Source organism: Marmota monax, unplaced genomic scaffold, assembly GCF_021218885.2.
Source record: "Marmota monax isolate L192 unplaced genomic scaffold, Marmota_monax_Labrador192_F-V1.1 WCK01_AAM20220418_F8-fsc00111, whole genome shotgun sequence".
In the NCBI taxonomy this organism is placed as follows: Eukaryota; Metazoa; Chordata; class Mammalia; order Rodentia; family Sciuridae; genus Marmota; species Marmota monax.
In genome coordinates, this window is record NW_026695067.1 from 1,885,274 (window position 1) to 1,897,845 (window position 12,572).

The following is a 12,572-nucleotide window of genomic DNA, read 5'->3' on the forward strand; positions in this document are numbered from 1 at the left end:
TAGTAGCAAATTTATGGCCACAATGTGGGTGGAAATGGGAACCGGGGCCACACCAGGGGAGGGCATTGTAGAGAAATGAGATGTTTCTAGATCCAAATCCCAGGTTTTCTGTCAGCCAGCTGTGTGGCGTTGGGCAGGGATTTAACCTTTATGCACCTTGGTTTGGCCAGCTGTCGAATGGGAACAAAGTGAGCCTTCCTCATGGGGTGGTTGAAAGATGTACTCAGGGCCTTGTATCCAGGAAATGGTAGAACTGGGTTTGGAACTTGGATTGCAGAACCCAAAACCCCGGTTTGATGCAGTGTCTGGTGGTGACTTCGCCTTGGCATGCCATGTCCCCTTGCTGGAGCAATGAGCAGGTTGTGGATGGGCTCTGCCACTCCCCAGTCCCATGACTTGAGGCTTCAGTGCTCCTTCCATGAAGTGGACTCAGCTCCAGCTCTGTCTGCCTCACAGAAAGTATGAGGAACTGGTGGCTGGGAGGAAGCTCTGTGGGCTGATACTGCTGAGAACGGGTGTGGGCAATGAGCTTGCTATATGATGTTCTGATAAATTTTCAGATCTTAGAACCACAGAATTTGGGGGCCAGAAGGGACTGCTGAAACTAGTTAGAGAAGCCCATCTCTAACTCCCCCAAGAGGCCATGAGGCCCCAGCTCACCCTTCTCTAAGAGGTACTTAGCACCTCCCTGAGCAGCCCACCCCCCCCCCTTTAAATGGCTCTAAGACCTGCTTCCTGAGACAGAGCTGAGGCCTGTCCCCCACCTGCCTTCCCCTCGTGGACGTGGTTTTTATGCACAGAGAGGTGCCCTCCCAGGTGCGACATCCTTTCACAGACTATTTTCCCCTCCGGGGATGGTCACCTGCATCCTCACAGCCAGTCCTCAGGGCACAGACTCTCCAGGTTCTTGCTCACTCTCCCTGCCCTGGGCTCTCCAGAGTAACATCCAGAACTGAGGCAGCTGTTGGGAGCTCCAAGGCCTGGGCAGTAATGAGGGGCCATTGCTGCTTTTTTGTTCTGGACCCCAGACTCCCAGATGAAGTCCAAAGGCTCCTGAGCCTTGTGCTGATTCCCTGGCCTGAGTTCCCAGCAGACCCAGGCTTCACGCTCTCCACACATAGCTCTGCTGAGCCCCCCTCCCTGCAGCCCACCCGCAAGCAACTGGCTGTTCATATTCCCATGCTGAACTGGACATTCATCTGGGTTCCGCCATAGCTTGTCAAGTCCTGCCTTCACTCCAGGGCCCGGTAGATGGGATTCACAGCCCATCACCAGTACCTGCTGGGTTTACTTCCTACATATACCTTGAAATGTTCCCTTCTTCATCTTCACTACTCAGTCCTCACCATTTCTGGACCTTGCAAGGCTTCCTGATCTCAGCTTTGTCCCCTAGGTGCCTTCTGCAGTCCCTTCTCCTCACTGTACAGCCATCTTCCCAAAATACTTAATGCCTTGACACCCTTGACTGGTTCCCTGTGTCCCTCAGGAAAACACCCAAGTCCTTTAGGGTGGTATATTGGTTTTCTGGAACCCCTATAACAAAATGCCATCAACTAGGTGTCTTAATAGCAGAAAGTTGTTTCATGGTCCTGGAAACCAGAAGTCTGAGAACAGGGGTTGGCAGGGTTGGTTCCTCTCAGTGCTGCAACAGAGAGCCGGTTCCTCGGTGATTCCCGAACTTCTGGTGGTGGCTGGCACTCCTTGGCCCTTCTTGGCTTGTAGGAGCATCACCCATCTCTATCTGCACACGGCGTTCTCCCTTGTGTGTCTGTGTCCAGATTTCCTCTTTTTGTAAAGGCCCCATTCATGTTGGATCGGGGCTACCTACTCCAGTATGATCTCCTATTGACTAATTACACATGCAGCCACCTTGATTTCAAATAAGATCACCTTCCAGTACTAGAGTTGAAGACTTCAACATCATGAATTTGGATGGAACACAGTAGTTCATCCCCTAATAGGTGGCAGGAGACCCCTGCTGATCCCCAACCTCATCTCCTTCGCCCCATCTTGGCTTTCACCCAGGAGCCTCTGTCTGTTCTGAGTCTTTCCACACACTGTTCAGTGGATGGCCTGGACTGTGCCAAATTTCTCATCCTTGGAACCCAACTCTGTGTGCTCCTGGGTCACCACACCCAGCCCTCGGGACCTCACATCAACTCCTACTAGGCCCCATGCAGGGCTGCCCTGTTTGTCTATCTGTCTGGCTCCTGTGTCTCCAGGGCTCCTCCAGGCCTGAGCCTCAGCAGCTCTTCAAATAGACTGAATGGAGTCTACCAATCTATAACTGAACCAAGCAGGGCTCTGGCTTCATCCCCTCTGGGTCCCTGCAGCTCAGCTTTCTTGGTGCTCAGTGGCTGCCACATAGTCCACACCCAGAGACCCCAAACTCCGAACTCTTGGCTCCCCAAGCTGAGGCATGTGGAAACCACCATCTTTTTCTTTTTGATACTGGGCATTGAACCCAGGGGCACTCTACCACTGAGTTACATCCCCAGTCCTTTTGATTTTTTGAGCCAGAGTCTCACTAAGTTGCTTAGGGCCTTGCTAAGCTGAAGAGGGTAGCCTCAAACTTGCAATCCCCCTTCCTCAGCCATGTGCCACTTCCCCCTGCTCTCTTCCTAAGGAAGGGAAGAACTTTCTTGAAAGTTCTTCTGGAAAAGAGCAACAACTTTTGTCCCCTTGGTCTGGCTTCCACAGAAAAGAAGGGGCTGATTTGCAGTCATGAGACCCATCCTGGATTTTCCTCCCTGGTGGAGCAAAGTGAGTGAGAGGCTGCTGTGCCGCTGTCCCTGCTGAACCCTCACTGCTGAGGCTCACGGGGGCTTGGGCCTGCCCAGTTCCCTGAGGCAGGTCTGAACACTTCTGCCCTCCCCAGTGCCTCCTTATCATCTCTCTCATCAGAGCTCTTGGCTCTGAAGATGAGAGTGGGATTGTTGTCCCTTAGTCAGTGGCCTGCAGATGCTGGACACTGGAGACCATGGTTGGGTCCAAACACATGAAGTCTTTCAAATCCCACCACACATTCTAGCAGTGCAACAAAGCTCTGAGTCACTGTCCATCCTGCTCCTCCTGTCAGCAGCCCACATAGTGGCAACTTCCAGGAGGAAGAGGGAGGCAGGGGCAGGCCCAAGGGTCAACTTTTTTGGGTGCATGTCATTAGCCAGGTGTCATGGGGTCTGTGCTCACCTCTCACCCTCCTAAGCACTGGGGAAGAATTCCAAATAAGCAGGCTCAGGCTCCCCGTAGAGGGACCCAACATGCACCCCTGGGAGCAATTGCAAATGTTCCTCCTGCCCAGCCCTGGAACCCCACCTCAGCTGCCTGGTACCTCCTATGCAACATCACCTGGGCACCTCCTGCTCCACAGGTGCTCACCTGCCCTGCACATGCCCATCTATGCAGCCACGTAATGCATTCCCTATCTACCACTTCACAGCCAATTCCCAGAGCCCTCAATAGCACAGCCTATGCCTCTAAGCCTGAGGACAGAACGTGGGGGTGGATGGGAGGCATGAAGGATTCACAGCCTTGAGTGGCCCAGGGCATCCCCTAGCTGAGCACTCTCTGACCAGGAGCTGTGTTCAGGGAGGGATTTTCAGGTCATTAGAAATTATGGTTGGACAAACTGGGGGCATTCTGGGCCACTCTGGAGATTAAGAAAGGGCAGCGTTTGTTGCCTTCCATGACCTTCAGGCCAGTAGGGCTCTGAGACCTGCTGCATTCACAATAGGACACGGGATCTGGACATTAACCTGCAGACATGAGCGATGAGTCACAGGAACCTTGGGAGGGGGCCAGCGCCTCCCCTGTGAGGCTGTTGCTCCCCGGGAGGGTGGGGGTGCTGGCCCCAGCAGCAGCTTCAGCCTGGAGAGGAGGAAGTGGCTTCTACAGTCTCAACAATTGCCAGCAGGTCACAGTCAGACAACGCGGACGGGCTTCTGTTTAGACTTGCTGTAGCACAAATCATTTTTAAAACCTGGGCTGCAAAGTTCCAGGCTTTGGGGCCTGCCAAGTTCACAGTGCCCCTGTGTAGTCATTAATACTTCTCTCCCAAATTTATTAGTCTTGAAGCTCGCCCATAACTTATGAATTACAGCCCCTGGTAGGAGTGCCACAGATTTCACCGTATATCACAGCAAGCAGACCTTGGCGTCTCCCCCTACACTGCGCCAGCGTCCAGGGAAACTGCCACAGAGTTGCCTCCGGCCAGCCCTGGCTGCACCTCCCCCCCACAAGAGCAGTGGGCAGAGAGCTGAGCTGGCTCCAGGGTTCACCTGTGGAGAGGACAGGACCTGTGTACTCCTAGGTGCCTCTATTGTCCCCCAAGTGTGTATGCCTGATGGGGGCACTGGGGTCCCAGGGAGCCCCAGATCTGTAGCACTAGAGCTGAGAGAGCCTCACAGAGTAGTATTTGAAGCAATTATGGACATGGTTCAGGACTCAGGTCCAGGCTGAGTCTCAACTTGGCCTTGAACAAGTTCTTTGACCTCTGAGCTGAGTCGGCTTCATGGACGTGATCTGCATGATCACACAGGGACCTGAGCTTGGTTTGATGCTCTACTGTCACCCTCTTGAAATTCTTAATACTTTTTGAATGAGAGGCCTATAAATTATGTGGCTGGTCCTGCCTCTGAGCCCCAACTTTCCCAGAATGAGGACAACAGCAGCGTCTTTTCGCTGAGGAGGGTTGGGCATTCCATCCTGTGCTTAGCTTTCATGCTTGGTATACAGTAGGTGTTCAGTGTGTAGTGTCCCCTTCAGTGAGGGCTGACAAGCCAGCAAACTCAGAACACCATACCAGGAATCAGGGCTTCCCCCGGGTCTTGGGGACATGGGTCTTCAGAGGATGTGAGCTCAGGTACCTCCTGCCACTCTGTCACCCAGAGCACGTGAGGCACGGCTGGTTCTGTCGCCTCCAGAAACCTGGCCCAGCTGACTCACCAGCCCTCTCTGCCTCAATAGTAGGTTGGGGCTGCTGAAGGAGTAAAACCCACGTAATGAGTGTTGGCACCTCACACTCCAAGGGCTTTTGGAGGATTAGTCAGGTGGGTTTGAAAGTGCTCACACCCCAGAAGAAAGGCGCCAGGTGGCAGAGAGCAGCAGCCACAGAAACCACTAGAGACTTTGGGCCAGCGGTAAGCACTGTGGCCACTAGACACGCATCATCTCAGGTTTTTGTTTTTGGTTTTTTGAACTCAGGGCGCTTAACCACTGAGCCGTATCCCCAGCCCCTTTTTCAGTATTTTATTTGAGACAGGGTCTTGCTAAGTTGCTTAGGGTCTCAATAAGTTGCTGAGGCTGGCTTTGAACTGGTGATCCTCCTGCCTCAGCTTCTGGATCCACTGTCATCTTGGGATCTTTACAGGGCACCCGCAGCTAAGTATTTGCTATTCCCATTTTATGAGTGAGGAAGCTGGTCCTAGGGATTTGCCTAAGGCCACAGAGCAAGTGCCTGCTGAGCTGGAGCTGGTGCCCAGGCTGTTTCGTTGAATCCAAACAAAACCTGCGGCAGGAGCTTAGGCGGAAGAGGGCAGCTCTGTGAGGCTGGCTGCACCTGCCTCCCCTCCCGTCCTGTCTCCCAGGCTGCCAGACACCCAGCACTTGTGGGTCTCTCAGTAGAAAGTGTGGGGAGGGGTGAGGCTGCAGGCTGACCAGTGCAGACAGCATCCCACAGTGGCCCTGTGGCATCTTGGAGTGGGGCCAGGGAGGCTAGGGAGTCTTACAGGCCTCTGACTCAGCCACAGCCTTCTGTCCAGGCCGCCATCAGCACCTGTCATATGCCAAACCCCAGACTGAGTGACAGGGAATCTGAGTAAAGTGTGACTCCTGAGACCCCTGTGGGGGCGCAGAAGAACCCCAGCCCAAGGAGTCAGTTCTGGGAGGTGAGAATCTGGGGGCCAGTGTGAAGCAGAGGGCAGATGAGGCCTGTGTCAGCAGTCCCAGGGATGTCTGGACAGGCCCCCTCCCAGACTGTGACTCAGGTCTGGATCAGAGGGAGTGAGGGCAGGGGGAGAAAGTGCATACTGGTCAGAGTTTCTGTGGCCACCTGGGGCCCAGGCTCTTTGTCAGACACCTGTAATGAGTGAGTGATCCCATTCATCAAACCCACGTAGGGCAAGAGCCCAAAGGGGAAAATGTGAGGTCTCACTTAAGGCTGGACACAGGGCTGCAGCAGAGGGTTCAGGGGTCCCTTGACTGGCCACGACTTAGTGGGAGTCAGGGTGTTGGTAAAGAAAGAAAGGAGGCACAGAGAAGTGACCAGGATCCCACCGCAGGTGGGCAGAGGAACTAAGTCACCAAGGCAAAGGATGCTGGAGGGGAGGGAGAAGCTGGGTTCAATTTTGGACTTGTTGAGTTAGAGGCAGCTGGAGGCCATTCAGGAGAAGTTGCCTGGGGACCAGGCAGACCAGTGTAAGCTCAAAAGAGAGGTCTGGGGGCTGGGGCTCAGTGGTTGAGCGCTTGCCTAGCTCGTGTGAGGCACTGGGTTTGATCCTTAGCATCAAATAAATGAATAAATACAGGTATTGTGCCCATCTACAATTTTTTAAAAATTTTAAAAAAAGGTCTGGTCTGGAGGTCACCAGGCTCAGGTTATCTTTACTTGGATTAAGATGTGAGCATCCTCAAATATGTATGGGAGAGGGGTCAGAGACTCAGCAGGCTGAACCCACACTCAGAATGCTTCCAGCAAGCTGCACCTCAGTGCTGAGATGGACACGCCCACCTTTGCCCACCTTTACTTGGGATAGTGGATGCAAAGCCCTGGTGGGGGACGGTGAGGCCTGGCCTGACTCCCACTCCTCAGAGGAGACCTGGGCATCCATGCTAGCCAAGCTCCGTGTGAGTCAGTAGAGAGGGTGGTTGCTCAACACACAGAGGATGTTGGGGGGGATGATGGCACCAGACCAGTCTGTTCAATAGTCCCCATCAGGCAGGGCCCGGCTAGGGGTCAAAATGAGCGTGTGCGGCACTGATCAGGACTGGGGCTCCCTTCCTGCCTCCTCCCCACCTCTGTACCCATCTGGAACCCACAGTGAAGCATTCAGTGTGGAAAGGCTGGAAAGTAGGGAGGGCCAGAGCTGGGCAGGGGCTACCTGCAGAGGACACTGCTCAGGATGGGCCTGAGGGGCCTGTGAGAGCTGGAAGGTCTGTTGTCTAGAAGCCCCAGCTTCTCCTTGGTACCAGTGGGGAAGGCAGAAGCAGGCTCTTCAAGCTTTGCACATAGTAGGCACTTCCTGATGAAATGGAGATTGGCTGCTCCACCAAGGAGTGGACGCCCAGGGGGCTCCAACTATGTTCCCTGGAGGCAGGACTCCTGGCCTCAATAACACCTGGCAGAGGGCCCACTGCGGCCCCAATGGGCACAAACGAAGGGGAGGCTGCCCAACAGTCTGTCATCAGAGCTGCCCAGCAAATGTAGGCGCTGCTCCCCAGAGGCCTGTGGCTGTGGGGGGCAGCCTCGGCTCTGAGGTGATCCTGCACTGGGGGTCAAGGGGATGGCCTAGATGCCTCCGGCCCCTTCTCCCTCTGCTGTGTCACCTCTTAGAGCTTCAGAGCCATCTGACACGGCTACATCTACATCATAATCTGTAGGAGCCTCCCTAGTACCTTCGAGGTGCAGATGAAGAAACTAAGGCCTGGAGAGGGAATGTGACCTGGCAGCACCAGGACACAGCTAGAGTGAGGTCCTCCTGCCCGGCCCGCGGGCCTGGTGGTCCTTTACCTCTACTGCTTGAATGACAGCAGCCATGCCAGCCACCTCCAGCTTCCCAGGGCAGCCAGCAGGGCCAGACAGCATTTACAGCAAACGTTATTGCCGGCTAATGCTGGAGGGGCCTGGAGCCATCCCCAGCCACACCCTCAGCTCCCGCATTACTGTAGACACACCTCTGACCGCAGGCATTGAAAGATAAAAGAGGCCAAAAAAGCTTTTAAGAGCCAGGCCTCTGCTTGTGCTGTCTCTCGGCCTCCTTGTGTGAGGGCAGATGGGCTTCTGCAGCTAACTCGGGTGTGGCCGGCAGGGTGGCCTCAGGAGCATCACGTCTGCAGAGCTCGGTTCCTCTGAGAAGCCCCGCGGGTGTGGTCTCGGGCTCTGGACTGCCTGGAGGAGCAAGGCTAGGCCCCACTCTAGAAACCTGACTCAGGGTTAGCTCCTTTCATCTCCATAACAGCTCAGGAAACTAGGTGTCGCCGTCCCCATTTTATAGGCAAGAGACGGAGGCTCAGAGACTCACGGTGGAGCTGGGGTGTGGAGTGGGCAATCCCAGCCTGACAGGTTGCCCGTCTGCACCGAGGTCCTATCCCATCACTCTCTAACCCCTGCCAGGATTCTCTTGTTATCACTCGACTCTGTCCCTGCCTGTCCCATGAGGCACTGCCCACCCTCAGGGCCTGTCACCCCCCTGGGGTGTTGCACCTCTTGTTCCCTGCCTGAAGGCTGTCCCCTTCCAGACACTGTCCCTACAATCTTAGGAGTGACCCCTCCAAATCCCACCTGGCCATGTTCAAACCTTCCTGGGGCTCCTCACTGGGTCAGACCAAGCTCCTCAGGATGGCCTTGGAGGTCTCCCATGACCCATTGTTTCCTCCTGCTCTCAGGCCACTCTGGGAATCACCTACCTTCTCTCCTCACTCCTCTCAGGACAATGAACTGATTTTTTTTTAAGACCCTGTTTCATGTCATCTCCCTTGACCCAGTCAGCCTTCAGCCACTAAATAGCCTTCTCAACATTACACAGAATAGGAACTGAGCAGGGATCCCCAGCACTGTCCCCCAGGGTTAATGGCATGGAAGACTAGAGGCCTCAGATGGACTGAGCCCAGGGGGACTGTCGTCAGGGATACTCAGTCCTGTAGCTGGCTGTGTGTTCCTGCCAACAGCATCTTGGGTCTCCTGCATTGAGGCCAGCGGTTCTGGTGACCCTGAGAACTTCAGGTGGATTTAGACACTGAGGGCATCTAGACAGGAAAAGTCTTGAGGAATTATTTCCACACCACTCATCTCAGAGATGGGGGACAGGGAGAGAAAAGGTCTGTCCAGGTCAGGTATCAAGGTACATAATGCATCAGAACCTGGGTCCCCTGGTTCCTGGTACAGCCCAAATCTGGGACTCTGAGACATTGCTCTGTGCAGAACAAGGAGGCTTCCATCCCACCTAGGTAGGGCTTCTGAGAGACAGGTGCCTCTTCTCGTGGCCATAGGTGTACAGACAGGAGGTCGAGGTGAAGCATGAACTTGCCACAGTCCTTGTCTCTTGGACTCTGAAAGCCACCCCACGCACTCTTCTCTGTTCCCACTCCACAGAAGCCGCTGTGAAGGACGACATGAACAGCTACATCAGTCAGTACTACAATGGGCCCAGCAGCGGTGAGTCTGGGATGGAGCTGTTCTGCATGAACCGCTGTGCAGCCCCAGGTCCCTGCCACCCCCTCACCCCCACACCTGAGGGCCGGCACAACTTAGTCCTGCTTCAGAGATGGCAGCAGACTCCAGGGCCAGAGCTGGGGTGGCCACGGGCTGAGCCTGCGGGTGCTGGAGTGGGGTGTTTTGTGATCACTGACCCATGAAAGCTGCCATGGAGCCTTGCAATGAAAGGGGGGTGAGATCCAGATGGGCTCCCCCCATCCTGAAACCCCCTCAGGTGAGCCAGGTGGAGGGGAGCTCAGGCCATGGGCCTGGGCCGAGGGGCAACAGGCCTCGGATTGTTTCCTTCTTACCGTAAAGTCTCAGGGAAGCCTAGTGGGTTTTACTTACGGGAAAGATTGGACAAGGTATTAAAACAATACGTTGTCCTTTGGCATCTTGTTTCCTTTTTGCCAACACCTTAAACCCCAAGTTTGGAATTCACAGCCCCTAAATCCTTGCATGCCCATTGTAGAGATAGAATATTAAGTTGCACAATGTATGATGTATTTGAATTTTTTCTTTTCTATCATTCGGCTCCTAAAGACCTCTTTCCTCTTCTCCAAGCCTCATCCAAACTGCTGGTTTCAAAGACCATCAGTCTCTAGTCCAGACCCCTCTCCCCATCTTCCCTCCCTACCCTCACTGCAGTTTAGCCCCTGATTTGTGTCACCCCGAGCAGAGCTGAGGAGTGTCCCCTGCCCCTGCCATGCTTCCTGACAGACCAGCCAATCTTCTGCAGGCCAAGGCTGATCGGGCCACTCTCCACTCCCCACGCTGGTCTCAAAAACATCCAGTGATTCCGCAGACTGAGAAATCCATGCCCCTTGTCCAGGCACGTGGTGCTCTCTGAGTTAAGACGGACTGGGTTAGGTTAGTGTAACAAATGCCCCTGCCCCTGGGTGGCTTAAATAAAGCACCAATGGCCCAAGGCAAGTAGCCTCAGGCTCTGCTCCCAGGTCATTTTGCCCAGCAGCCACCATTGACTCTAGGATACTGGCTCATAAAACTTTCACTCAGAAGTGCCACAAGTCACTTCTCATGGATGACATCAAAATATGTCACATATCTGCACCTGAATTCAACAAGATGAGCGGCAGTGAAGAATGACCAGGAACCGGGGCTCCCCTGAGGCCTCCCTCCTTGAAGGCTGCCTCCCATAGGCTGCCCACACTCACTGCCCACCCCACCAACCCCGCTGATAGCCCCACTCACACCAGGACTGGGCGAGGCATGGCCAAAGGCGAGGTGTGACCGACATTGCCTCCTTCCTTGCAGACAGCGGGGTCCCAGAACCAGCTGTGTGTGTGGTCACCACGGCGGCCATCGACATCCACCAGCCCAACATCTCCTCAGACCTCTTCTCAGTTGATGTGCCCCTGAAGCTCGGTGGCAACGGCACCTGTGCCAGTGCCACCTCGGAGGGTGCCACCCACAGCTCAGTCACCTGGGCCCAGAGCGACAGCAGCCAGACCCTGGGCTCCTCCACAGACTGCAGCACCGCCCGAGAAGAGCCATCCTCTGAGCCCGGCCCCTCTTCCCTGCCACTGCCGCCCCCACCCCAGCCGCAGATGGCAGAGGCCACGGTGCGGGACCTGCTGTCCTCCCTGTCAGAGGACCCCTGCCCGTCCCAGAGGGCCTTGGACCCAGCCCCCCTGGCCCGGCCCAGCCCAGCCGGCTCGGCCCACGCCAGCCCTGAGCTGGAGCACAGGGTAAGTCTGTTCAACCAGAAGAACCAGGAGGGCTTCACTGTCTTTCAGATCAAGCCTGTCATCCACTTCCAGCCCGCCACCGCCGTGCTGGAGGAGAAGTTCAGATCTTTGGAATCCAAAGAGCAAAAGTTACACAGGGTCCCTGAGGCCTAGAGCCTGCAAGTTCACTGGGGGAGGAGGGGAGACAGCCATCTTGAAGCTCTCTAGGGACCCCGGAGGCCACCGAAGGCCACACAGGGGCCCAGGATCCTGCCTGGCCTCCCTCAGGGTGCTGCCTGCCTCCAGGGAGGTGACGCCAGACCAGGAGGCCACGTGCCTCAGACCTCAAAGCCCAGAGCTGGCGCCTCCTCTTGCCCTGCTCAGGGGAGGGTGGTGCTCATGGCTGGGGTTTTGTTTTTGTTTTTGGGGTTTTTTTTAACCATTTTTACAAAAACCAGCCTGTGGCCCAGTTTCAGCAGGGTAGAGTACGGGGGCCAGCTCAGCCTCTTCCGTTGCCTTCGTTCCTGATGCCCACCCTGGACCCTCGGGAACAGCACTGTGAGCAGGGGCTGCAGCCCCACCCCAAGCCGTCTTTTCCAGGAATCCTGGGTGGAGCCGACACAGACCACCATCTGAGCCTATTTCATTTGTCCTCATTTCTCATTCCGGCATGAGCATTTCTGAGTTCTTCAAGACAAATCTAGTTTTCACCTTCACACAATGTGACGGACAGATCTGGAGGGTGGGGGGCTGGGGAGGGGGCACAGCCATTTTCCGACCTTGGCTTTAATAATAAAAACCAGCTGCACTGAGACTCCCAGTTGGCGAGGTTTGAGGTTTTCCTTCGGTTGTTAGCCGAGGTGGAGCACGCGGAGAGGCCCCGGGGCCAGGTTGGTCTGGTGCAAGCCCACCCTGGTAGTGCCAGCTCCTCTCTGGCAGTCCCTGCTGGTTATGTGACCCCAGGCTAGTCCCCTCCCCTCCACCTGCCACAATGGACCTCATCATTCTGCCTTCCTCACTGGTGACTCCCATACCAAGTCCCTGACTCAGGGACTCTATAGAGACCTCAAACTCAGCAGGTCCAAACTTACCTACAGGGTTCCCAGCCAGGTACGGTCATCTGGCTGGTCACAAATGTACATGGCGTCCATTGGCTCCCCTCATCCACTACGAGCAGTCTTGAATCCTGGCCATTCTACTTTCCAAATTATCTGTCCTCAGCCCCATCACAGCCTCACTACAGCTCAGATCCGCACGGGGCTGGGTGGTGTAGGCTTCCCATTGACCCTCCCCCATATCATCCTCCCAGGAGGCTCAGCCTCATCTTCCCTGCATAAAGGCCCACATTGGTTCTGTGTTTATGATCATCATGTTTTCTTTATGTGCAGCGGGTGGGAACTTATTTTTTAAGGACTCCTATTTCGGCCAGAGAGCTCGAGTGTGGCTCCCAGCTGTTTGTGAGCTGGCCCAGGCCT

At 55.2% G+C, this 12,572-nt stretch overlaps 1 protein-coding gene across 10 annotated transcripts in view; it reads left to right on the top strand.

Moving 5' to 3' along the window:
• Tmem266 (transmembrane protein 266) overlaps positions 1–11,856 on the top strand; it is a 111,389-nt gene extending 99,533 nt beyond the window's left edge. For 5 of the 10 annotated variants that reach the window (XM_046427869.2, XM_046427868.2, XM_046427877.2 and 2 more), the window contains 2 exons: positions 9,308–9,370; positions 10,685–11,855. In XM_046427869.2, the coding sequence (XP_046283825.1) occupies positions 9,308–9,370; positions 10,685–11,271 (650 nt within the window). In that variant the 3' untranslated portion in view covers positions 11,272–11,855. Of the gene's footprint in view, positions 1–9,307; positions 9,371–10,684 lie in introns of all 10 variants that reach the window. The other 5 variants (XM_046427867.2, XM_046427875.2, XM_058573760.1 and 2 more) reach the window with 3 other exon arrangements.
• The last annotated feature ends 716 nt before the right edge of the window (positions 11,857–12,572 follow it).